The sequence below is a fragment of the Mobula birostris genome, chromosome 4 (genome assembly GCF_030028105.1).
Source record: "Mobula birostris isolate sMobBir1 chromosome 4, sMobBir1.hap1, whole genome shotgun sequence".
NCBI lineage: Eukaryota > Metazoa > Chordata > Chondrichthyes > Myliobatiformes > Myliobatidae > Mobula > Mobula birostris.
In genome coordinates this window covers 42,677,044-42,704,805 of record NC_092373.1, presented here as the reverse complement: position 1 = coordinate 42,704,805, position 27,762 = coordinate 42,677,044, and the positions used below count along the sequence as shown (strand labels likewise).

Sequence of the window (27,762 nt, the reverse complement as noted above, 5' to 3'; positions counted from 1 at the left end):
AATGTCCCTTTCTTTGAAGAAGGAGGACGCCTCCGTAGTTCCACTTATATATTACGCCCGCTGTCTCGGTGCCGGACTCGGCAATACACCGGATTTCTGGGAGCTGGGCTGTATCGGACACTGAATTATTCCCGCTCTCTGGAAGTTGAGAGAGACACGCTATCTCTCTGTTGGCAAAGAAATCGCAGAGTGGACAAAGAACAGACAGCATTGAGCTCTCAGCACACACCCTCAGCCGGAGACTCAGATCTGGATGTTTGCTCTCGGTCAATCATTGTGTCATTTCCCACAGCTGTGCCGCGCCGCACCGCGCACCTCCGGAGGAGGGCTTGTTCACAACCGAGTCAGCCTCGCACTCGCTGCTGGTGGAAAGCTCTCGCATTAAGGTAACACTGTAAAGGGAACTGAATTTGAGATTGTGTTGCATCGCAAAGCAGACACGATTCAAGGATCTCAAAGAACTCGATGTTACCGAAAACTGACATATACTTAAGTGCTTTTCACCCCGGTGGTTTATGTTCACTTGGTGAGTAAATAAAGTGAGGCTGGGGGGAAAAAACATTTTTTTAAAGAAATCATCAAACTCACCCCAACCCCGTCAGAAAAAAAAATTCTAAAAGGACGAATTGCATGTTGTGGTGTGTCGCGAAATGGGGTTTGTAAAAATACTGTATCACCCTGCCCACAAGTTTACCTGGTCCATTTCCGAAACCTCCCTCCCCTTTCTTGATCTTTCTGTCTCCATCTCTGGAGGCAGCTTATCTACTGATGTCAACTATAAGCGTACGGACTCTCACAGCTATTTGGACTATTCCTCTTCTCACCCTGTCTCTTGCAAAAATGCCATCCCCTTCTCGTAATTCCTCCGTCTCCGCCGCATCTGCTCTCAGGGTGAGGCTTTTCATTCCAGGACGAGGGAGATGTCCTTTTTTAAAGAAAGGGGCTTCCCTTCCTCCACCATCAACTCTGCTCTCAAACGCATCTCTCCCATTTCACGCACATCTGCTCGCACTCCATCCTCCCGCCACCCCACTAGGAATAGGGTTCCCCTGGTCCTCACCTACCACCCTACCAGCCTCTGGGTCCAACATATTATTCTCCGTAACTTCTGCCACCTCCAACGGGATCCCACCACTAAGCACATCTTTCCCTGCCCTCCTCTCTCTGCTTTCTGCAGGGATCGCTCCCTACGCGACTCTGTTGTCCATTCGTCCCCCCCCCCCCAATCCCTCCCCACCGATCTCCCTCCTGGCACTTATCCTTGAAAGCGGAACAAGTGCTACACATGCCCTTATACTTCCTCCCTTACCACCATTCAGGGCCCCAGACAGTCTTTCCAGGTGAGGCGACACTTTACCTGTGAGTCGGCTGGGGTGATATACTGCGTCCGGTGCTCCCGATGCGGCCTTCTATACATTGGCGAGACCCGACGCAGACTGGGAGATCGTTTTGCTGAACACCTACGCTCTGTCCGCCAGAGAAAGCAGGATCTCCCAGTGGCCACACATTTTAATTCCACATCCCATTCCCATTCTGACATGTCTATTCACGGCCTCCTCGACTGTAAAGATGAAGTCACACTCAGGCTGGAGAAACAACACCTTATATTCCTTGTGGGTAGCCTCCAACCTGATGGCATGAACATTGACTTCTCAAACTTCCGCTAATGCCCCCCCCCCCCTCCCCTGGTACCCTATTCTTCATTTATTTATTTATTCTCTCTTTTTTCTCCCTCTATCCCTCTCACTGTAACTCTTTGCCTGCTCTCCATCTTCCTCTGGTGCTGTCCTCCCCCTTTCTTTCTCCCTAGGCTTCCCATCCTATGATCCTCTCCCTTCTCCTGCCTGGTATCCTTTTTGCCAATCAACTTTCCAGCTGTTGGCTCCATCCCTCCCCCTCCTGTCTTCTCCTATCATTTTGGATTTCCCCTTCCCCCTCCCACTTTCAAATCTCTTTCTATCTCTTCTTTCAGTTAGTCCTGACGAAGGGTCTCAGCCTGAAACGTTGACTGTACCTCTTCCTATAGATGCTGTCTGGCCTGCTGCGTTCCACCAGCATTTTTTATGTGCATTCTTGAATTTCCAGCATCTGCAGATTTCCTCGTGTTTGCATTTGTTAAAATATATTGTGTTTGCTCCAAAATCGTTTCATATAAAGCACTCTAATGCCTATGTTGCTAATGCACGACGTCGTTTCCTAATTGGTTTTACTGCAATATTTTAGTATGAATGATATTAACTTTACAAAGTGCAAGCGAAGGGGGCAATATTATTGAGGTGCTGAAGACAGGAACGGAACTGAGAACGAGTAGCGAGAATCTTATCACGTCGCTGGGTGATCAACGATGGGGATAGATTTAGACGGGCAAATGTGAGGTGAATTCACAGTGATATGCTAACGCTATAAATTAGTTATAATGGGGCGCTTCAATTATCCCAATTTGAACCGGGATACTAATACTATTAAGGGTAGAAAGGACGAAGAATCAATATATTATGGATCGAAGAGGCGGATGTTTCAGGACCAAAAAGTGTTGCTACTTATGTTTGCAAGGAATGAATTGGGTGAAATTGAGTGGAATTTTTTTTGGTTTTGGGTGGGCAAGGGATACATCCTGCTTTTGAAGACACTACCCAGCCAGCGTGATCTTGCTGTTTGGAAAGCATCGAGAGAGATTGCCCTAGAACAAGATTAATAGTCACTTCGAGGAAAATTGACTGATTGAGGTATCCCGACGCTGATTTATTAAGGACAAACAGTGTTTAACAAATTTGATAGCATTTTGATGAAGTAGCATTTGGAGTTGAGGAGGGTAATGCAGTTGAAATATGTATATGGACTTCAGAGTCACAACCGGGTTTAATATCACAGTACATTGCAATGCATAATAAAAATACTGTATATTACAATAAGAAATATATACACACAAATTAAGTCAGTAGCACAAAAAGAGAACATGAAAGTAGCGAGGTACTATAATATATGGGCTCATTGTCCATTCAGAAATCTGATGGCAGAAGGGAAGAAGCTGTTCCTAAAACATAGAAACATAGAAAATCTACAGCACAATACAGACCCTTCGGCTCACAATGCTGTGCCGAACATGTCCTTACTTTAGAAATTACCTAGGGTTACCCATAGCCCTCTATTTTTCTGAGCTCCATGTACCTGTCCAGGAGTCTCTTAAAAGACCCTATTGTATCCACCTCCACCGTTGCCAGCAGCCCATTCCACATACTCACCACTCTGCGTAAAAAAACTTACCCCTGACATCTCCTCTGTACCTACTTCCCAGCACCTTAAAAATGTGCCCTCTCTTGTCAGCCATTTCAGCCCTGGGATAAAGCCTCTGACTATCCACATGATCAATCCCTCTCATCGTCTTTTACACCTCTATCAGGTCCATTTCCTCATCCAGGTCATTTATAAAAATCACGAAGAGAAGGGCTCCCAGAACAGATCCCTGAGGCACACCACTGGTCACTAATCTCCATGCAGATTTACAACCACTCTTTGCCTTCTGTGGGCAAGCCAATTCTGGATCCACAAAGCAAGGTCCCCTTGGATCTCATGCCTCCTTACTTTCTCAATAAGCTTTGCATGAGGTACCTTATCAAATGCCTTGTTGAAATCCATATACACTACATCTACTGCTCTACCTTCATCAATGTGTTGAGTCACATCCTCAAAAAAATTTGATCAGGCTTGTCAGGCATGACCTGTCTTTGACAAAGCCGTGCTGACTGTTCCTAATCATATTATGCCTCTCCAAATGCTCATTAATCCTGTCTCTCAAGATCTACTCCATCAACTTACCAACCACTGAAGTAAGATTCACAGTTCTATAATTCTTCAGGCACACACTTTGATGTTAGCAATGAGAAGATGCTATGTCCTGGGTGATGGGAGTCCTTAATGATGGATGCCACCTTTTTGAGGCATTGCTTTTTGAAGATGCCCTTGCTGCAGGGAAGGCTAGTGCCCATTATGAAGCTGGCCGAGTTTACAACTTTCTGCATCTTTGCAGTGGCCCATTCATTCCAGACGGTGATGCAGCCAGTTAGAAAGCTTTCCACGGCAAGAGTCTTTGGCGACATACCAAGTCTCCTTAAACTTCTCATGGAATATAGCCGCTGGCATGCCCTCTTTGTAATTGCATCAATATGTTGGGCCTAGGATAGATCTTCAGAGATGTTGACACCCAGGAACTTGAAACTGCTCATTGTTTCCACTGCTGACCCCTTGAGGACTGGAGTATGTTCCCCCGACTTCCCCTTCCTGAAGCCCACAGTCAGTTCCCTGGTCTACTGACACTGCGTGCAAGGCTGTTGCTGTAACACCAGTCAACCACTGATTTACCTGGGACCTGTAAGGTTCCTATTCACCATCTGAAATTCTGCCAACAGTAGTTTGGTCAACAGCAAATTTATGGATAGCATTTGAGCTGTGCCTAGCCACTAAGTCGCAGGTGTAGGCTTTTGATAAGGTGCCACGTAACGGGCACATCAGCACTGATGAAACACAAGGTTAGAGTACAGACAAAGGGGATCCTGATGACTGGCTGATTTTGTATTTGAAGGTTAACAATAGGATTTTTAAGATTCTTAGTGTAAGGGGGTCAATGTTTAAATAAAACTATTAATGACTTAAAGCAAATTGATGAAGGTAGAGCAGTGGATGTGGTGTATATGGATTTTAGTGAAGTGTTTGAAAAGGTTTCCCCATGGAAGGTTCATCCAGAAAGTCATGGCGCATGGGAATCTGGTGGCATGAGATCCACGGAGACCTCGCAGCATAGATTCAGAGTTGGCTAGCACACAGGAGGCAGAGGGAGCATAGTTGGAGCATATTCTGCCTGGAAGCCAGTGACCAGTGGTGGGTCACAGGGATCTGTTCTCGGATCTCTGCTCTTGGTGATTTTATTTCAAATAAGTTACTTGGATGAGGATGAGGAAAGATGGGTTAGTAAGTTTACAGATGACCCAATGGTTGTTGTTAGTGTGGACAGCATAGAAGGTTGTCATGGACCGGAGACAGAGACAGGTTGCAGAGTGAGCTGAGAAAACAGATGGCATACAGTCCAGAAAAGTGTAAAGTGATGCACTTTGGAGGCTTGAACTTAAAGGCAGAGTACAGGGTTAATGGCAGGATTCTTAAGTGTGGAGGAACAGAGGGATTATCTTTGGGTACAAGTCCACAAGTCAAAGTTCCTGCACAAGTTGATGGGGTGCTTAAGAAGGTGAATGGTGTTGGCTTTCATTAGTCATGGGATTGAGTTGAAGAGTTGTGAGGCAATATTGAGGCTCCATAAAACTCAAGTTAGACCACCTGGAGTATTATGTTCAGTTCTAGTTGCCTCATTATCGAAAGGGTGTGGAAGCTTTAGAGAAGGTGCAGAGGAGATTTACCAGGATGTTGCTTGGATTAGAGAGCGTGTCTTATGAGGAAAGTTTGAATGAGCTAGGACTTTTCTCTTTGGAGTGAAGGAGGATCAGAGGTGACTTGATGGAGATGTATAAGATTATAAGAGGCATAGGTAGAGTTGGCAGCCAGCACCTTTGCCCCAGGGTGAAAATGGCCAATACCAGAGGACATCCTTTTAAGGTGAGTGGTAGAAAGTTTAGGGAAGATGTCAAAGTTAAGGTTTCGTGCACAGTGGCAAGTTCCTGGAATGCACTCCCAGGGTGGTAGTAGAGGCTGGTACATTAGGGACATTTAAGAGACTCTTCGATATGAAAGAAAAATAGAACACCGCCACCTCCATTTAGGGCCACAAATAGTCCTTCCAGGTGAAGCAACACCTCACCTACTGGCGTCATCTACTGGGGGACCTCTTCGTTGAGTACTGCCGCACCATCCACCGCAAGTGGTACTTCCTGGTGGCCAAACATTTTAATTCCAATTCCCATTCCCAGTCCAACGTGTAGATCCATGGCCTCTTCTTGTACCAAAATGAGGCCACTCTCAAGAAGAGGAGCAAAACCTTATATTCTGTCTGAGCACCCTCCAGCCTGATGGCATGTATATCGATTTCTCCTTCCGGTGAACAAATTTTCCCTGCCCATCTATTCCCTACTCTGACCTTTCACTTCCTCTGACCTGCCTATTACTTCCCCCTGGGTCCCCTCCTTACTTTTCCCCAATTGTTCTCTCTCCTCTCCAGCCCTTGACCTTTCCCATCCACCTATCACCTTCTAGCTAGTCCCCTTTTCCCCTTCCCCCTACCTTTTCATCCTGGCATCTTCCTTTACACTTCTTTCTCAGTCCTGAAGAGGGTTCTTAGCCTGAAACGTTGACAGTTTACTCTTTTCCATAAATGCTACCTGACCTGCTGATTTTCTCTCGCATTTTGTGTGTGTTGCTCTGGAGAGCTATGAGCTATGTAGGAGGGAAGGGTTAAATTAATATATAGGTCAGCACATCATGGGCAGTATTCTGCTGTACTGTCCTAACTGTCTACATTTGAGGCTGACACAAATTCCATTGAGTGTTGTGATTTATGAAGTGAAGTTGCAGGCAAATGTAGTGAGGTGGTGGAATTACTTTATGAGGCAGTACAGATATGATGATTCATAAGGAGGTATGGAGGAGGAACTTCCTGGTTGAGGAAACAGGGAGAACATGTAAATTTTACACAGATGGTACTCAAAGTTAAGATCAAATCTTTATGACTGAATTATCTGCTGCATGAATCTGCCACCAATCAGAGACCAGGAGGAAATTTGATCAAGAGAGTAGCTTCCTTACCAAGTACTCTACAACATTTGTTACCAAAGAAAGATACTACTTCCTCAGCAAAGGAAGAATTATCATGCTAGGTCTTGCTGGTGGAAGTCAGTAGTTAGTAGATGCACCTTTGGCAGCAAATACAGCTGTGAGTCAAGTCCTGCTGAAGAGTCTCGGCCTGAAACGGCGACTGTACTCTTTTCTATAGATGCTGCATGGCCTGCTTAGTTCCTCCAGCATTTTGTATGCGTTGCTTGAGTCAGTGTGAATGGGTCTCTATCAGCTTTGCACATCTGGACACTGCAATTTTTCCCTATTCTTCTTTACAAAACTGCTCAAGCTCTTCAGATTGCATGGGGATCATGAGTGAACAGTCCTTTGAAGTCCAGCCACAAATTCTCAATTAGATTGAGGTCTGGACTCTGACTTCACCACTCCAGGATATTAACTTTGTTGGTCTTAAGCCATTCCTCTGTAGCTTTGGCTTTATGTTTTGGGTCATTGTTTTGCTAGCAAACAAATCTTCCCCCAAGTTGCAGTTCTCTTGCAGACTGCATCAGGTTTCCCCCCAGGATTTCCCTGTATTTTGCTGCATTCATTTTATCCTGTACCTTCACAAGTCTTTCAGGGCCTGCTGCAGTGAAGCATCTCCACAGCATGAAGCAGCCACCACCATACTTCACGGTAGGGATAGTGTCTTTTTGATGATGTGCAGTGTTTGGCTTATGCTAAACATAGTGTTTAGTCTGATGGCCAAAAAGCTCAATTTTGGTTCCATCAGACCATAGAACCTTCTTCCTGCTGACTTCAAAGTCTCCCACTTGCCTTCTGACAAACTGTAGCCGAGATTTCATGTGTTTTTTTCCAACAGTGGCTTTCTGTTTGCCACACTCCCATAAAGTTGCAGCTGGTGAAGCAGCTGGGCAACAGTTATTGTATGTGCAGTCTCTCTCATCTCAGCCACTAAAGCTTGTAACTCCTCCAGAGTTGTCATAGGTCTCTTAGTGGCCTCCCTCACTAGTCCTCTTCTTGCACAGTCACTCAGTTTTTGAGGATGACCTGTGCTAGGCAGATTTACAGCTGTGCCATATTCTTTCCATTTCTTGATGATTGACTTAACTGTACTCCAAGGGATATTAAGTGACTTGGAAATTTTCTTGTATCCATCTCCTGACTTGTGCTTTTCAACAATCATTTGCAGAGTTGCTTGGAGTGCTCTTTTGTCTTCATGGTGTAGTTTCTGTCAGGACACTGACTTACCAGCGGTTGGACCTTCCAGCTACAGGTGTATTTTTTCTACAATCAATTGAAATACCTTGACTGCACACAGGTGATCTCCATTTAACTAATTATGTGATTTCTAAAACCAATTGGCTGCATCAGTGATCATTTGGTGTGTCATATTAAAGGGGGTGAATACTTACGCAATCAATTATTTTGTGTTTTACATTTGTAATTAATTTTGATCACTTTTAGAGATCTGTTTCACTTTGACACAAAAGAGTCCTTTTCTGTTGATCGGTGTCAAAAAAAACCAAATTAAATCCACTGTAATTCAATGTTGTAAAACAATAAAGCAATAAAACTGGGGCGGGTGAATACTTTTTATAGAAACTGTATACACACACACACACGCGCACACACACACACACACACACACACACACACACACACACACACACACAATTCTGGGCTTTATCAACAGAGGAATGGATTATAAAAGCGTGGAAGTTATAATGACCCTTTGTAAAACATAGGTCTGTCCTTAACAGGAGTACCTGTGTTCAATTGTGGTCATCATATTATAGGAAGAATGTGAAGGCATTAGAGAAAGTCCAGGACATTTATGAGAACAGTTCTTCAGAAAAAGGACTGTAATCACTAGTACTGGTTAGAGAAGCAGGGGCTGTTTTCTTTAGCAAAAGCTGAGGGAGGATTTGATGGATGTAAACAAAATGAATAGGAGCCAGCAGAGTGGACGGTGACAGGTTGTTTCCGCTCATGAAAGGGTGGTGACTGAAAAGTCATGGGGATCAAACGGCATTGATGCAGTACAGTACAGGAACAGGCCCTTTGGATCTTGTGGGCATATGAACAAATTTTGAGACAAAAATTATGACAGCAATAAAATAAGATACAGTGGACAGGAAATGTGCAAATGTAAGATTTTAAGTTTTAGACAATCTGGAATATTAATCTATATTCTCACAACAACCAAATACTGTATATTCTTTCGTATACCGTTTCAGTTCCCAAATGCCATCAATTTCTGAACCTGCATTTGGCTTTGCCAGAATGGGTAGAATGTTTTCTTAATCTGATCAGGTGTGATCTGTGAAAATACACTGTCTGAATGATTGGGAAGGGATTTTTCTTTAGATGCCCTTGGACATTGGTGTCCTAATCTTTTTACTGCTCAGTCCTCCAGCGTTGGGAAGACCATAGCTTCTGTTTCCAAGCTAAAATTAGAAATTTTCTCCGAATCCCAGTTCCACAGAAGCTCTCCTTGAGATGAAGAATCACGTGGACAAAGTTAGTGGCCAATCAAGTTTCAGGGGACAGATGTGGAGTTACTTTCAAAAAAGAGTTAGCCATCTAATGTGGGAAGCAGTTCTGAGTCTGAAAAGTGTTCAGTGTAGTCACGAATGCAAGCAAGCTGAACAGAAGAGATGGTGATCTGTGCACCCAAAACTGATCACCGTTATTTCTAGAGCTGTTTTTAATTGTGGCAAGCTCAAAGCACTATTCATGTATCACCCATTCAGTTTCTCAACCACAATTGCTTTGGCCTTTAGGTAGCTGATGATTTGGTCTTACTCAGGTGTATGCCGTGAAGCATTTACAGTAAAAAAGTAAGGATGAATTGATATCATTATTCAGAGTTTAGTGAACTGTGTTGCTATCATTAGGGTGTCTGATTCTTGAAGGTGTTTCCTTGATGAAAGTTTAGTGAGGGAATCTGATCATCAGAATCAGATTCAGGTTTAATATCAGCGGCATACGTCATGCAATTTGTTTTGTGGCAGCAGTACTTTGCAATACATAACAATAAAAACTATTAATTATAAAAGGAAGTATATATATGGTTAAAAATAAATTAAACAAGTAGTACTCATGGGTTCATTGTTCATGGTGCAGAAGGTAAGAAGGGAGAAGAGGGGAGTGGTAGTGATAGGGGACTCAATAGTCAGGGGAACAGACAGGAGATTCTGTGGATGTGAACGGGACACCCAGATGGCATGTTGCCTCCCAGGTGCCAGAATCAGGAATGTTTTGGATCACATCCACAGCATTTTGGAGGAGGAGGGAGAGCAGCCAGGTGTCTTGGTATATATTGGTACCAATGACATCGGAAGGAAAATCAAAGAAGTCCTGAAGAGAGAATTTAGAGAGCTAGGAAGAATCCTGAGAAGCAGGACCTCAGCGTAGTAATTTCTGGATTGCTACGTGTGCCATGTGCCAGTGAGGGTAGAAACAGGATGATTTGGCAGATAAATGTGTGGCTGAGAATCTGGTGCAGGGGGCAGGGCTTCGGGTTCTTGGATCATTAGGGTCTCTTCTGGGGAAGGTATGACCTGTACAAAAGGGACAGGTTGCACCTGAACCCGAAGGGGATTGATATTCTTGAGGGCAGGTTTGTTAGAGCTGTTGGGGAGGATTTAAACTAATTTGGCAGGGGGATGGGAACCGGAATGAAGGGACTCAGGATAGGATGGATGGTAAAAAAGCAAAGATAGCATGCAGTCACACTGTCAGGAAGGTCTGGCAGATGATGGGTCAAAATTGCTGCCAGTAGGGTGAGTATCAGTGCATTGGGGATACAGAATCAAAAAGGGTAGCTAATGCAGTACTCAAAGTGTTATATCTCAATGGGCGGAGTATAAGAAATAAGGTGGATGATCTTGTTGCACTTTTACAGATGGTTGGGCATGTTGTTGTAGCCATCACTGAATCGTGGCTGAAAGATATTTGTAGTTGGGTGCTGAATGTCCAAGGTTACATGTTGTATTGAAGGATAGGAAAGTTGGCAGAGAGGGTGATGTGGCTTTGCTGGTAAAAAATGGCATCAAATCAGTAGAAAGATGTGACATAAGACTGGAAGATGTTGAATCCTTGTTGGTTGAGTTAAGAAACTGCAAGGGTAAAAGGACCCTGATAGCAATTATATACAGGCCTCCAAACAGTAGCTGGGATGTGGACTACAGATTACAATGAGAAACAGAAAAGGCATGTCAAAAGGGCAGTATTATGATAGTCATGGGAGATTTTAACATGCAGGTCAATTGGGAAAATCAGGTTGGTAATGGATCTCAAGAGAGTGAGTTTGTTGAATGCCTACGAGCAGTTTGTTGTTGAGCCTACTAGAGGATCAGCTATACTGGATTGGGTGTTATGTAATGAACCAAAGGCCATTAGGGGGCTTAAGGGAACCCTTAAGAGTCGGTGATCACAATATGATTAAGTTCAACTTGAAATTTGATAGGGAGAAAGTCTGATGTAGCAGTATTTCAGTGGAGTAAGGGACATTACAGTGGTATGAGAGAGGAGTTGGCCAAAGTAAATTGGAAGGAGATGCTAGCAGGGATGACAGCAGAGCACCAAAAGCTTGAGTTTCTGGGAAAAATGAGGAAGGTGCAGGACATGTGTATTCCATAAACAAAGAAATACTCAAATGGCAAAATAGTACAACCATGGCTGACAAGGAAAGTCAAAGCCAACGTAAAAGCAAAAGAGAGGGCATACAACGAAACGAAAATCAGAGGGAAGATAAAGGATTAGGAGCTTTTAAAATTCTACAGAAAGCAACAAAAAGAATTATTAGGAAGAAAAAGATGAAATATGAAAGCAAGCCAATAAACAATATTAAGGAGGATAGAAAACACTTTTCAAGTATATAAAAAATAAAAGAGCGATTAGAGTATATAGGACTGCTAGAAAATGAAGCCAGAGAAAGAATAATGGGGTTAAGGAGATGGCAGAGTAACTAAACGAGTATTTTGCATCAGTCTTCACTGTGGAAGACACTAGCAGTGTGCTAGGTGTTGGAGGGTATAAGGGAAGGGAAGTGAGTGTAGTTACTATTACAAAGGAGAAGATGCTCAAAAAGCTGAAAGACCTAAGGGTGGATAAAGCACTAGGGCCAGATGAGCTGCACCCTAGGGTTCTGAAAGAGATAGATATTGTGGCAGCATTAATCTTTCAAGAATCATTGGACTCTGGCATGGTTCTGGAGGACTAGAAAATTGCAAATGCAACTTCACTCTTTAACAAAAGCAGGAGGCAGCAGAAAGGAAATTATACACAAGTTAATCTGACCTCAGTGGCTGGGAAGGTGTTGAGTCAATTGTTAAAGATGAAGTTATGGAGTAGTTGCTGATACGGGGCAGGATAGGACAAAGTCAGCATGGCTTTCTTAAGGGAAAATCTTGCATGACGAACTTCTTGGAATTCTCTGAGGAAATTACAAGTAGGATAGATAAACGGGATGCAGTGGATTTTCAGAAGACCTTTGACAATTTGCCACATGAGGCTGCTTAGCAAATTAAGAGCCCATGGTATTACGAGAAAGTTACTAGCATGGATAGAGCATTGTCTGATTGCTAGGAAGCAGTGAGTGGGAATGAAAGGATCCTTGTCTGGTTGGCTGCCAGTGACTAGTGGTGTTCCGCAGGGATCAGTGTTGGGACTGCTTCTTTTTATGCTGTATATCAATGATTTATGCGATGGATAGGTGGCTTTGTTGCAAAGTTTGCAGGTGATACGAAGATTGGTGGAGGATCAGGCGGTGTTGAGGAAACAGGAAGGCTGCAGAAGGACAAACAGATTAGGAGAATAGGCAAAAAAGTGGCAAATGAAATACAAAGTTGGAAAATGCATGGTCATTTGGTAGAAGAAATAAATGTGCAGACTATTTTCTAAATGGGGAGGAAATCCAAAAATCTGAGATGCAAAGGGGCTTGGGAGTCCTTGTGCAGAACACCCTAAAGGTTAACTTGCAGGTTAAGTCATTGGTGAGGAAGGCAAATGCAATGTTAACATTCATTTCAAGAGGTCTGGAATATAAGAGCAGGGATGTGACGCCGAGGTTTTATAAGGCACTGGTGAGGCCTCACCTTGAGTATTGTGAACAGTTTGAGGCTTCTTATCTTAGAAAAGATGTGCTGGCATTGGAGAAGGTCCAGAGGAGGTTAAAAAGGATGATTCTGGGAATGAAAGGGTTATCATATGAGGAGCATTTGGCTCTGGGCCTTTATTCACTGTAATGTAGAAGGATGAGGGGGGATCTCATTGAACCCTTTCAAATATTCCAAGGCCTAGACAGAGTAGATGTGGAAAGGATGTTTTTCTATGCTGGGGGAAGTCTAGGGCAAGACAGCACAGCTTCAGAATACAGGAGTGCCCATTTAAAACAGAAATGTGGAGAAATGTCTTTATCCAGAGGGTGGTGAATTTGTGGAATTTGTTGCCACAGGCAGCTGTGGAGGCCAGATTGTTGGCTGTATTTGAGGCAGAGCTCAATGGGTTCTTGACTGGCCATGGCATCGAAAGTTAGGGGGAGAAGGCCAGGGAGTGGGGCTGAGGAAGGGAAAAAAGGATCAGACATAATTGAATGGTGGAGCAGACTCAATGGGCCAAATGGCCTAATTCTGCTCCCTTGTCTTATAGTCTCATTCAGAAATCTGATGGCGGAGGGGAAGAAACTATTCCTGAAACACTGAATGTGTGTTTCTTCAGGTTCCTGTATGTCTTCCTTGATGGTAGTAATGAGAAGAGAGCATGTCTAGGTGATGAGAGTCTGTAATGATGGTTGCTGCCTTTTTGAGGCATTGCCTTTTGAAAGTCTCCTCAGTGCTGGGGAGGCTAGTGCCCATGATGGAGCTGGCTGAGTTTATGACTTTCTGCATTTTCTTCTGATCCTGTGCAGTGGCCCCTCCATACCAGACAGTGATACAACCGATTAGAAAGCTCTCCAAAGTGCATCTGTAGAATTTTGGCGGAGTCTTTGGTGAGGTGCTATATCAATTCTTCTCAGAACTAGTTACAAACTTACACTTTATACTTCCTGACAGTATGTAAGTTGACTATCTTGATCAGGCTTGTGGCTTCACTTTGAACTTAAAGTTGTACAGCACAGAAATACACTGAGCTTCACCATGCTGAACAACTTCCTGGGTAAGTCCCATTTGCCTATGTGTAGCCCATTTCCTATCCTAAAGTTCCCTAGTAAACTTTTCCTATCCATCTTCCTGTCCAAATATCTTCTAAATGTGTAATTATGCCTACCTCTACCTCTTTCTCTGGAGCTCATTTCATATACCCACCCTCTGTGTGGAAAATCTTTACATCTTCTCCCTCTCAAATTAAACCTATACACTCTAGTTTTAGACTCCCTACCCTGAGGGGAGGGATATGGTAGTGGCAAGAGAAATCAGAGGCTGTCTACACCGTCTATGCCCCTCATGACTTTATAAACCTCATAAGGCCACTCCTAACCCTCCTGCACTCCAGGGAAAGGAGTCCTAGCCTATCCAGTATAATTTTGCTTATAATTTGGGTCCTCCAGTTCAGGCAAACTCCTTGTAAATCTTTTCTGCAGCCTCTCTAGCTTAGTCACATCCTTCTTATAGCATAGTGAGCAGAACTGCATGCACTTCTCTGGTTACAGTATGTTTTCACTAACATTTTCTCCCAACTCTTGTATTGAATGTCATGGCTGGTGAAGGCAATCATTCTGTGGAGGTCATCTTCACCACCCTGTCTAACCATGCTACTAATTTCAGTGAATTATGTACTTGTATCTCAAGGTCTTCCTCTGTTCAGCAACACTTCCAAGGGCCCTGCCCTCCCCTGTGTATGTCCTGCCCTGATCAAGCCTGCAAAATGCATCACTTCACACATCAAATTTAAATTTCACTTTCCCAGATAATCCCTACACTGCTGTAACAGGTGCACTTAGATGTAGTTAAGGGTGCCTGCGTGCGCCCAAACAGTGTAAGTTCCCATAACTTCACCTGTATCACGGAGGAAGTAAATAGAGAACTTTCTTTTGATGAAGATGAAGGAGAAGAAGGGATGAAGGAGATGAAGAGGCTGTATGTGGGATGGGAGTGCAAAGGGAATGAGTATCCTTGCTGGAAATGGCTCCCATGGGGCCAACAAACTGGAAATTACTACAGTGGTGGAGGATGTTGTAGGGGAAAGAGTACAGAGGAGTGTGGATTGTGCTAATGTGGTAACAGGAAACCACAGACAAAGCCTAGAAGTAGTGACGTAGAACGCAGTAGTGATGACACCCAAGTTTCCGGAACTTCACAAATTGTGTTGTAGCGTGCATCCAATGTTGTATTAACATTGGATTTGCTATTCAACCTGTGGATAATCATTTTGCTCTGTAGTCAGGACTTAGTCTGCTATTCAATTAAGTCTTCCTGTAGCCACCATTCTGCTATCAAGATGTAGTCTTATTGGTAATGCTGTCAACTGGGAATGTAAAAGCTGTACCAAATTCATGCTCGGGTAGATCAGCTTTGACTGGTCTCCTGGTGTGCAGCAGTATTTTTTAAAGTAAATCACGCATTATTTTAAACACCAACTCCTTGTGGCCTCTCATTTTGCTCCCACAGTGTGGTGGAGGGCATCCGAACTGTCATAGACTAAGTGGAGGGACAAGAACAAGCTGAAGTATAGTTATACCAGGCCATTCCTGCTTGTAGATCATGAGAGGAGCCTGACATTGGCTGTGTGTGGGACATGAGACAGCAGGCTGTGATGGGGAGATCGACAGAAGAAATTAGGTCAGAGCTTGTCAGGGAGACAATGGCCTGATGTTTAGAAATGGGGTCACAATCAAGAGGAAAGTATGAGGATTTTTCAGAGAGCTGGGGGTTGGAGGTCAACAACAACAATACTGTCCTCATCAGTACTATATAATTAATGGGTTAGAACTGTTTACAAAATCTTGGCAACATGGGTGAGTTGTTAGTTGGCTTTGTTTTATCCTGGAAGGTGGATTTCCATACCTGATGGGAGAACAAGCAGGTTCCATGCAGCTTGATACTCATTGACTGTGATGTAAATCTGAGCATCAAAGAACTGCTGCTAGGTCTGTCTAAATTTACTTTTTACAGTTTGCTTAAAGAGCGTAAGCATTGTTGGAATATCTAACACTGATATAATATTTGCAATTGATTTCAGGTGAGGCAACGGCCATTGCTTGTCTCTATGGGATTCCTAGCACATCACCTTCAAATTTCTGTCTGTTGTTATTTGAGCTGACCTGTTGGTGCTTCAGTGAGATTTCTTCATGCTTAGGTAGAACCACTCTCCTTCCCTCTCTCCATGGACGTGCAAATTCCAGCCTTTTGGATACTTCTGCAGATCCAATATGAATGACTGAACTGAATCTATCTTCACTCCATTCCAGACTGAATACTCACTGCGTGAAACTCTTTCGGTTCTATTTCCAGTCTCCTTCTTTCTGGAGCTCCCTTTCTTCTTAGGCTTACTGTCACTGGGGGGAGTTTCTCTGTACTTACCCTGACTGGTGCCTTCCAAAAGTTCTATTTCATCTCCTTGCAACCCCCTCTGATCCAAGGAAAACAACTACAAGTTTCTCCATTCTATCTATTAAACTGCCCTGAAGACCCTGAAACATTCTTGATAAATGTCTGCTGCACCTGCATTCCAATTGTGATTGAACCAGGGTTTTATTAAGGCTCATCATAACACTATAACTCTTCTATTCAATACCTCTGTTTGGAAAGAATAGAATCCCACAAGCTATTTCAACCCTCTCCAATTTCAATTAACTATGCACACAAAATCAAGGTCTGTTCTTGCACCCTTTTTAGAATTACATTGTCTAGTTTGCATTGTTTCTTCTCATGCGTCCAATTAAGAAACAGAACGTTTTGTACTTCAATACAATACATTCGTTTTAATTTGCTGCCTACTCCAGGCACCTGTTTCTATTTTGTTGCAACCTACTGCCATCCTTTTCCATGTTCAATACACTTCCTGGTCTTATCATCAAAACATTTAGAAATTACGCCCCAAGTCCAAGTCATCAACAAAGAAAGGCAGTGCTCCTCGGGGAGCTTCATTGTACACTTACAAACAAGTGTTTACCACAAGTGCTTCAAATTAATAAATTGGAACAGGAGTAAGCATTTGGCCACTCAAGCCTACTCCACCATTCAAAGAAATCATGGTTGGTCTTTTTGTATTCTCAACTATCTTCCCCATGTAGTATAGTAACTTTACCCGCTTAGTGGAAACTTCCTATCTTCACAAATATTAAAGTTCCTGTTGATTATTTTATTCCTTTGTCTTCAATCATGATGGCAAGTCTTATTATTTAGCACCATATTGAATAATCTTTGGAAAGTCATTCATACCATATCAGTTGCATTTCTCTTGCATTTCTTCAACAAGATATTACCAAGTCAGTTGGACATTATTTTCCTTTTGACAAATGAATGCTGGCTTGAGAGGATGCAGAGGAGATTTAGCAGGATGCTGCCTGAACTAAAAGGCATGTCTTATGAAGACAGGTTGAGTGAACTAGGGCATTTCTCTTTGGAGTGAATGAGGATGAAGGGTGACTTGAGAGAGATACTTTATACCTTATACTTTATACTTTATTGTCACCAAACAATTGATACTAGAACAAACAATCATCATAGCAATATTTGATTCTGCGCTTCTCGCTCCCTGGATTAAAAATCGATAGTAAATTTAAATTTACTATCGATATAATATAATTTAAAATTTAAATTATAATTCATAATTAGAAAATAGAAAAATGGAAAATAAGGTAGTGCAAAAAAACCGAGATGCAGGCCCGGATATTTGGAGGGTACGGCCCAGATCCGCGTCAGGATCCGTTCAGCAGTCTTATCACAGTTGGAAAGAAGCTGTTCACATATCTGGCCGTACGAGTCTTCAAGCTCCTGAGCCTTCTGCCAGAGGGAAGAGGGATGAAAAGTGTGTTGGCTGGGTGGGTCATGTCCTTGAATATCCTGGCAGCACTGCTCCGACACAGTGCAGTGTAAGGCGAGTCTAAGGACGGAAGATTGGTTTGTATGATGTGCTGCGCCGTGTTCACGATCTTCTGCAGCTTCTTCTGGTCTTGGACAGGACAAGTTCCATACCAGGTTATGATGCACCCTAGAAGAATGCTTTCTATGGTGCATCTATAAAAATTAGTGAGGGTTTTAGGGAACAGGCCAAATTTCTTTAGTTTTCTCAGGAAGTAAAGGCGCTGGTGGGCCTTCTTGGCAGTGGACTCTGCTTGGTTGGACCAAGTCAGGTCATTTGTGATATTGACCCAAGGAACTTAAAGCTTTTTACCTGTTCCACTTGTGCACCACTGATGTAAATTGGGTCGTGCGGTCCGCTACTCCTTCTGAAGTCAACAACCAATTCCTTCATCTTGCTGATGATGAGGGATAGGTTATTGTCTTTGCACCATGCCACCAGGTTCTTAATTTCCTCTCTGTACTCAAACTCATCATTACCCGAGATACGGCCTACAATTGTTGTGTCATCAGCAAACTTATACAGGTTTCCCCCACCATCCGAAGGTAGAGCGTTCCTATGAAACGGTTCGTAAGCTGGAACGTCGTAAAGCGAAGAAGCAATTACCATTTATTTATATGGGAAAATTTTGTGAGCGTTCACAGACCCAAAAATAACCTACCAAATCATGCCAAATAACACATAAAACCTAAAATAACAGTAACATATAGTAAAAGCAGGAATGGATATGATAAATACACAGCCTATATAAAGCAGAAATACTTTTCCACAATCATTGCTGCATGGTTCTTGGCGAAAGTCTCACGCAAGTGCCGTCGGCAATAACACGGTGCAAGCACTCTCCAGTAACCTTTAAGCCATGAAGCTGCCAAATCATACAAATAACATATAAAAATACACTGCCGATATAAAGTAGAAATAATGTATGTACAGTGTGGTTTCACTTACCGGAACTGGGACAGTGCCGAGCACACCGATGATGGTGTGTTAGGCTGAGTCGTCAGGGGTTGGGGTGGTGCAGTGGCCCCCACCCTCCGGGCAGCGAACTGATACCGATCCACGGGGAATGCAGGGGTCCAGCGGCAGCCAGGATGCACCCAGCACATCTTTAAGAAAAAAGCTGAAACAAACAAGCTAATTAATTAACCTCTGATCTGGGCCGACATTTACGTGCCAGGTGGCACCTAATTAATTAGCTTGTTTATTTCAGCTTTTTTCTTAAAGATGTGCTGAGTGCCTCCCGGCTACCGCTGCATTCTCCGTGAATCGGTATCTGTCCAGGGCCCAGGGGTTAGGGTGGTGGGACGCTGAGGTGTCATCTCATCGTCCATCAGGGCAGGCAAGTCATCTTCTTCTATGACAGCCTGCCTTGATGTTGAAGGTCGAGGTTCATCGTCTGCTGTGGCTGATGTGGAAGGCTTGCTTGACTGCTGAGCCTCGTGCATTTTTAAATCACACAGTTCTTTGTAAGCACTCAAACCATCTTGCAAATATGCCCTAAACCGACATACCCTTTCAAAATTAAAGTCATACTTTATCATTACAGCGAAAATCTCACGCAGTTGCTTCACGTTCAGTTCCTGGACAACTTCGCTACTGCATTCGGTTTTGATTGTTGTCCTTTCCTCTTCCAATTGCATCAGCTCTTCATCTATCAGTTCTTGGTCATGGGATGCCAAAACCTCTTCAACATCATCTTCGTCAACTTCCGCAAGCCAAACTCACTTTGTCCTTACTTCGTTCACCACAATCGAAACGCTTATGTCTAGTTTTACGCTAAATGTAACACCCTTACGAGCTCTTTCAGGCTTTTCCGATACCTTAGACCTTATCTTCTGAATCCAGGGGAGAGTGGCTGCTTGGGGCGCGCGCTGATTTTTTTTGTAACAGTGAAAACACCTTGTGTTAGTGAAAACAGGTAACTAATGTAGGTCTTTCGTAACAGTGAGGTTTCATAAAGCGAACGTTTGAAAAGCGGGGGACACCTGTATATTGAGTTTGATGGAAATTTGGCTACACAATCATGGGTGTACAGTGAGTACAGCAGGGGGCTGAGTACACAGCCTTATGGGGCACCGGTGCTCAGAGTGATTGTAGAGGAGAGCTTGTCCCCTATTTTTACAGCCTGGATCCTGTCTGTGAGGAATTTGAAGATCCAGCTGCAGATCTGAGTGCTAAGGCCCAGGTTCCGGAGCTTAGGAATCAGTTTATTTGGAATGATGGTATTAAAGGCAGAGATGTACAAGAGATAAAGTAGATAGCCGGAAACTTTTTCCCAGGGCAGAAATGGCTAATATGTGGGGACATAACTTTGAATATTTGGAGGAAAGTACAGATGGGATGGCAGAGGTAAGTTCTTTACACAGAGTGGGGGCTGCATGAAACACTCAGTCAGGGGCGGTGGTAGAGGCAGATGCATTAGGGGCATTTATGAAAATCTTAAGCACATGGATGATCGGAAAATAGGGGATATATAGGAGGGAAGGGTTAGATTGATCTTAGAGTAGGTTAAAAGGTCAGCACAGTATTGTGGCTGAAGGGCTTATACTCTACTTTAATATTCTATGTTCAAATATCTAGCATGATAATTCTTCCTTTGCTGAGGAAGTAGTATTTTTCCTTAGTAACAAATGTTGTAGAGTACTTGGTAAGGAAATTGCTCTCTTGATCAGATTTCCATCTGATCTCTGATTGATGGCAGATTCATGCAGCAGATAACTCAGTCATCCAGATTTGATCTTAACTTTGGGCACCATCTGTGTAAAGTTTGCACGTTCTCCCTGATGTGCTAGTAGGTTAATGGTCTGTGGTAGATATTAGTCCAAGTAAGTGACAGAAAGGAATCAAAGGGGAATTGATAGAAATGTAAGACTTAGAAACATGGAGAACAACTCTGACTTGCAAACTGCCTGGGTTAAGAACAGCTGACAGGACAGGGCCAGAACCCTGCTATAACCTGGGGCAGAACTGCACCTGGAGAATATTTTTGGATTTCCTTCTTCTTTTGTGCTCACTTTGATCTCAATTTATTTTTGGTCCTTCTAGATTTGTCTGTTATCAGCCTGACTCTGACCCTGTGTCTTTTGTCTTTCCATTCGACTCTATTTCACTCTCAGATGGAAATGTTTTAACCATACCCTGTGGAACTTAATCCTGGTTGTTTACAGAGTAAATAACTCTGAGCACTCAGTAACCAAGGGAGTGATCTGAGCTAGAGTGTCTGATTTACTCCAGCCACTGCTCACTTGGACTGTTAATGTCCATTTGTAATGTAATGCTTCCGTCGAAACTATTCAGCACTGCTGTCTCAATGCCAACACTGAGAGTACAGCCCGTTAGTCGTTAATAAATATACTGAATAGCTGAGCTCCCAACTCTAATAAAGAGATTTAAAGATTAGCTTTATATGTCACGTTCAGTTCCGGTGTCCTCTGTAAGGAGTTTGTCTGTTCTCCTTGTGACTGCATGGGTTTCCTCCGGGTGTTTCAGTTTCCTCCCAGTGTCCAAAGACATACTGGTTAGTAGGTTAATAGGTCATTGTAAATTGTCCCATTATTAGGTTAGCGTTAAATAGGTGGAGTGCTGGGCAGTTCAGCCTGTTCCTCTCTGTATCTGAATAAAATTTAGTAGTGTAGATACATAAGAAGGGTGGGGGAAATAAAGACAGCACCCTGAAAGACTAATAGAGATAAAGGCCTCCCTTTTATATCACAGCTTTCCTTGCCCTGGCCAGATGCTACAGCTGAATGAGGTGTGAATGCAGTTGTGCCTGGGATATTTTATGCTGTTCTGGTTTCCATACCAGAGGAAGGGCAATTAGGCTAGAGAGGTGGAGAAATATTCAGAAAAGTGTTGCTGGGGCTATAGGGTTTGAGTTATCAGGAGGGAGTGGAAAGGCTGGCACTGTTTTTTCTGGAGTGCAGCAGACTGCGGGGTGTCCTTGTAATGGTTTATAGAATCACAGGGACATAGGTAGGGCACACGGTCATGGTCATCTGCCCGGTAGTAAAGTCCAAATCTAGAGGGCATGGGTTTAAGGTGAGTTTAAAGATGTAAAGAGGACTTAAGGGACAAGTCTTTCTAGCAGAGGGTGTTGAATATATGGAATAAGCTACCAGAGGAAGTTAAAGGTCATTTAGGTGGGTTCATTGATAGGAAAGGTTGAGTTGGATGTAAGCCAAGCTGGCAAATGGTGATAGCTCAGGATGGCATATGGATGAGTCGGGCCCAAGGGTGTGTTTCAGCGTTTATAGCTCTATGATACCGCTGGACCTATTTTCCCATTGTAAAAGGCCTTTCTCAAACTGATTCTTTTAATCTTAGTGGTCCATATGCTTTTCAACAACAATAATGATCACATAACCACTTTAAACTGTTGTCCCAAGGATACTTGCTACAGTGGCTTGGCCCATTTCCCAAGTGTAAGTCCAGCAATGTTACAATTTAATAAATTATTTATTGTTTTACTTACCCTGGGCCATGTGCTTCTTTCAACTGCTCAAGGTCCTGTTAATGTAAAGCCGTGCACACATCCTCGCGAGCAAGTGGAACTGGGCACTAAGAGATGGGCTGCTGAGTGCAATGATATTGCAGACTGGAGACATGTATCAGTATCAGCATCAGCATCAACAATCCTTCTGCAAAGGTATCCAACCAGTACTGGCAGCTTTACACCTGATTGGAATACAAAATAAGACAATCATTCTTGCCCTTGATGGAAACAGTAGCTAAACTGGTGTAAGAGCAGGTGAGGATGTGACCAATGTAGTTATGCTACCAAAACAGGGTTTGTAGATTCAACTGAGAGTTCAAATCCAACGTAAGTAATTTGATATTTTTAAAAATTCATTTGTTTTGTACTTGAGGTAAAAAGACACAGGTTTGCTGATATTTGTCAGTAAATGTATAAGTAACTAGCTTGCCCCTTGGCGTGAAATGTTGATTATTGCCATACATGTACTTGCCTCTTTCAGAAACTTAGAATATTAAGTGGTGTGTGGGTAAAGGAAGGAATCCCTTTATATTTATACAGAATGGCAGAAATGTGATGACTAGTTCTGAGATTTTTGATTGAAAGTAGTTATTTAACTGAATTATCTATGTAATCACTGAATTAATGTTTCTGTTTCATCACTGTTAGTGAAGATGTACTTTAGGGGGAAGAAACAATTAAAAGTTTGCTTTATCATCTCCTTTGTGCTTGTGGCATTGGCTGTGCTGCAGAAAAACAGCAACACAAACCAGGAGTCGCGGAGTATCTCCCAGAGGTCCAGCTCTCCAGGGGGCAGACGGGTTGTCAATTTTTTGAACTTCTTCACGCTGATGGACAACTTCTTGAGTCCAAGTAAAACAGAGGCAACTGACACAGAGACAAAATCAGTAACAAGGAGGAAAACCAAACAATGGGATGTAACAGCTGTCAACTGTACTCCCAGCAACGTCACTCGCACTGATTGGATGAATGGCTTGGAACCAAACTTCGAACAGTTCTTACGATACAGACACTGCAGGTATTTTCCAATGATTCTCAATCATCCTGAGAAATGCAGCAGCAACATCTACCTTTTGATCATTGTTAAATCCATCATAACACAGTATGATCGAAGAGAAGTGATCAGGAAAACGTGGGGCAAAGAAATGGAGCTGGATGGGAAGCAAATTAAAACATTGTTTCTTTTGGGCACTTCATCCATTGAAAATGAAAAGCTGCATCATCAAAAGCTCTTGGAATATGAAAACATAATTTATAAGGATATTCTCCAGTGGGACTTTATGGACACTTTCTTCAATCTTACCTTGAAAGAGGTTAATTTTCTCAAATGGTTTTCTACTTACTGTGAGAATGTTGAGTATATATTTAAAGGAGATGATGATGTGTTTGTGAGCACAAAGAATGTTCTTGAGTTTCTTCATGCACCCAACTTTCAGAATCTTTTTGTAGGTGATGTATTGTACAAGGCCAAGCCAATTAGAAGGAAGGAAAATAAATATTACATACCTGAAGGATTATACAATAAAACTTACTATCCACCATATGTAGGAGGTGGTGGATTTTTGATGGCTGGTTCACTGGCAAGGAGATTACATGAAGTGTCAGAAAGTTTAGACCTGTACCCAATTGATGACGTTTTCTTGGGGATGTGCCTGGAACTGTTGGGAATAACTCCTATACATCACTGTGGCTTTAAGACCTTTGGACTTGTGAAGAACAAAAACAGTAAGATGAATAAAGAGCCTTGTTTTTACAAAAGCATGTTGGTGGTGCACAAATTTCTGCCAACAGAGCTTCTAGAAATGTGGAAATTAGTTCATAGCAGCATTAGTTGTTCAAAGAAAATTAAAGTACTGTAGGTATGTCACCAAAACTGTTCTGGAGTTCGGTGTAATTTGTAATGTGAAAGCAAAATCTTGTGATATTCCATAAAGAAGAATGTGCATTTAACTTATTTTTCCATCAACAATCTCAATCTTTAATCTTTTTTCACCTGAATCTTTGACTTGTTATATAGAATTAAAATGATTCCAAGTGGATTTGTATTTATGTATTATTCATTGCCCAAAAATGGAATGATAGAAATGTAACATCTTCATCAAAATATGTGGAGATATAATTTTTAAGAACTTAATTTCACAATAATGAAAAAAAATTACAGTATATCTGAATATTGGCAGCACACCCCTAAATCTCTATGATGACTGCTCAGATCTCTTGATCATGTTTTTTTGAAGAGAGGTGGTTAAATATGAATACCATTGAAGTTGAAGTAGTGACTGTGTTTATAAAAGAAAACTTATACTTTCTCATCAAAACTGTTCTCTGCAGAGGCTCGATGCAAGTTTCCATCTCAGCTTTAAATCCATTCTTCATACGTTAGAGGGAATGAAATTGTGTAATTATTCATTTGTGACCTTGTATTTTTAATACTCCGCACACCTTTTGTGTTTCTTCTCCTAAAACACATGTAAAAAAAGTTTCTTCCGTAACACAAGCATGGATCTAGTTTGATTGGACCTCTAAAATCTGTACCTACATGATGGCATGATCTGAATTTCTCTAAAGAAGTTCTCTTCATCAAACAGTCATTGCAATTCAGGTCAGTGGGTACTTGGTGCAAATATGTCTTTAGAACCTTTAAAAGGAATAATACACAAATCCTGGGGGTGTGGGGTGGTGGTGAAGCTTATTTTCTTAGCAAAGTGGTTTCAAATGGAAATTAAACATCTCCATGGTACTTGACTTGTCAGTCAAACTCAGGTCTTCTTAAACTGGGTGGATTGGCTTGGTTTTGAGTGGCAGCCCTTCCTGACCATACAAATGACCATGTACCTAGAATATGAAATAGGATTCTTGCCCTTTGCTGAATGCGAGCGGACTTCTTTCCATGACACGTACCAGCTAAGCAAACCTTTTTAGAATTCTAAGCCAATACCTGTTAATTTAATGTGCAATATTATGTTAGATGTTCGTTTGGCTCAATATCTTAAGATGTTGCTTTCTGAAGTGGATTCCCCAAATACTGTTGTAGTTTGATTCACAAAAGCGGCAGTAGCATTGTGACTTGGCCCATAATCTAGAAATGTCAATGGTTGAGAGATGGGAGTTTCACTACAAATTCTTTTAAGAAGGTTCTAGGAAATATTTGGAATCAGCAGTAAGCGGTGCTAACATGTACACCCTGGTTTAAGAGATATTTGGTAGGAAATTATAACCACTGAATGAAATGTCCATGACTAGTTCATGCCTGAGAAAAGAAAAATTATGTTGTACCTCATTGGGGCATCATGTGCCAAGTTCAGTTCCAGATAGGAAAAGTAAATATTCACTAACCCTCAAGCATCTGCGGTTTTCAGTAGTTTAAAGAAATAATTTGGGCAGTTTTAATTCTTTCAACCCTTAAGACATTTTAATTTAAGACTAACATATTTCTAAAATTGTTTTTAATAAGTTCATTTATTATAGTTTGTACATTTCCTGCCTTTGAAATCAATGGGAGAATATCCCCTGTCTCTCACCGAACATGGTACAGATTTCTGTTGTGAGTGTAGGCCATGAAAGTAGCATATAGACCAAATTTTCTTTCTCATGTGGAACTCCATAAAGAGTCAGATGATGAAGTGCAACCTAGAGCCCAATGGGAGAGTAATCGTCAGTGTCTAGTTTTCTGTTTTTGTTTCTGTGTGCTGTAGGAATCCTGAAGCTGCTGCTAATCCTAACTAAGTCTCAAATATACTTTGCAATAGAATCAAAATATGGCAGACTGATTTAATTGCAAATTTTACGATAGTGAGAGAACTTCATTCCTTATTAATCACTTGTTATTTTAAAACTGTCTTCAAGTTTATACATTATTCATCAAACCTTTTATGCAATTGAATGAACTGTGATCTCCCCAAGAACCCAGCAAAATTATGCTGTCCATTTCAAGCCACCAAGAAATTTCTTGCCACCCCTCCCTCAGAACCCAATAATTGATCTACTTCCTACTTTCATTTCCGGTGGTTACTGATGCGATGTAGTGTCAATAATTTCTAGAAAGCTCCTGTGCACCAGATCCATTGCATTGTCCAGCCAGAACCATCATTTTATCAAAGAATTTGGTCCAGTTTGTTGATCTTCAGTTCCAGTATCGGAGAGGTCACTGCTGTGGGGTAGATTCTATATTGTAATATCTTCCTTGATTGTTGAATCTACAATCTACTGCAATAACTTGGGGGGGGGGAGGGGGAACTGGTGCCTCATGTATGGAATCACTGAGAAAGAAGGATAACTCGAGTTTTGAGTAAGTTCATAATTTGTCAAGCTCTGAAATTAAAACTCATTGGAAAATTTTGTAAATGGGAATGTCTGCTTCTGAAGTATAGCAGGACAATTACGTTTCAGTTCGTGCATGGAACTGTTTCATTAACTTAAGAATGGTTACTGGCAAAGTTTGCATGTGAGGTACTTTGCCGTGCAGCTGTGAAAACAATGATGTATTCTGTTTACCTCAAAACTACTGGTAGGTTGATAAATGTTACAAGTGCCAAGCAACTCTTTGGGCTCCATGTCAGGATCCCTGCCCAGATCTTAAACTGTAGCTTGCTTTTTGCACAGAATAAACGTGAGAAATAGCAGACTTTTGACATTTTGAAAGGATAGCCAGCAACAGAAGTTAAATAGGTCCAATGAAGGATGAGATCACAACAGTGAGTGATATTATTGGCTCAGTAGCCCAAAATATGGAATCACTTTGGGTGCAGATAAGAAACAGTGTAAGAGGTTTCTCATAGGACCAGTGCATTGGCCCCCATAGTGTAGCTATGCAGTAGGTTAGATTGTAAACCAAGAAATTATGGGGTTCTGTAGTAGTTTGGTATTTTAATCAACATTTAGAATGGACAAATTATATTAGCAAAGTTACTTCACCAGGTGAGTGTGCATAGGTTGGGGTGGAGGTGGGGAACTGGTTAACCAACGGAAAACACAGTCAGTATAAATTGGTAATTTTTGGATTGACAAGGTGCCCCAGGGATCTGTGCTGGGTCCTCGACTATTAATAATCACTGTTACTGATTTGCATCTCAGGATGAAGCATGCTGTGGCCAATTTGTTAATGGTACAAAGGCAGCAAAGGGATATCAACAGGTTAAGTGAGTGGTAAAAATGTGCATGTGAAGATGTCTCTTCAATGTTGTTGCTATTTCTGCCTCCACCACCATCTCTAACAGCTCATTCCAGATACCAACTATTCCCTGTGTGAAAAGTTACCCCTTGGATCCCCTTTAAATGTCCTCCCTCTTGACTTACACCTATGACCACTTGTTTTACACACCCATACCAACAGAACCAGACTCTGTTTACCCTCCCTGTGCTTCTCACAATTTGTATTGAGTAAATGAATTGTAGAATCTGGTGGAAACATGAGGAGAATTAAACAGGATTAGCGTAGATAGGTGTTTGATGGTCGCTATGGATTTAATGGGCCAAAGAATAAGTTTCCCTCCAGCATGGACCTT

At 42.2% G+C, this 27,762-nt stretch overlaps 1 protein-coding gene across 8 annotated transcripts; it reads left to right on the top strand.

Annotated features, from left to right (window-relative positions):
• b3gnt7 (UDP-GlcNAc:betaGal beta-1,3-N-acetylglucosaminyltransferase 7) lies at positions 1 to 24,248 on the top strand. Of its 8 annotated transcripts, none has more exons than XM_072254547.1 (3): positions 441 to 526; positions 22,270 to 22,411; positions 22,912 to 24,248. In XM_072254547.1, the coding sequence occupies exon 3, from the start codon at positions 22,912 to 22,914 to the stop codon at positions 24,115 to 24,117; it is 1,206 nt and encodes a 401-aa protein (XP_072110648.1). In that variant the 5' UTR covers positions 441 to 526; positions 22,270 to 22,411; the 3' UTR covers positions 24,118 to 24,248. The 8 variants fall into 8 exon arrangements, with proteins under 8 accessions (XP_072110646.1, XP_072110648.1, XP_072110643.1 ...); XM_072254542.1 differs by having other exon boundaries at positions 22,907 to 24,248; XM_072254550.1 differs by having other exon boundaries at positions 22,270 to 22,513; positions 22,990 to 24,248.
• Positions 24,249 to 27,762: the final 3,514 nt, after the last annotated feature.

What these genes read in the sequence shown, in the direction of transcription:
- b3gnt7 (XM_072254542.1), top strand. Translation starts at nt 22,348, where the DNA reads ATGATATTGCAGACTGGAGACATGTATCAGTATCAGCATCAGCATCAA. An exon ending in TCAACAATCCTTCTGCAAAG is followed by an intron (nt 22,412 to 22,906) that starts GTATCCAACCAG and finishes CATCACTGTTAG; the next exon opens with TGAAGATGTACTTTAGGGGG.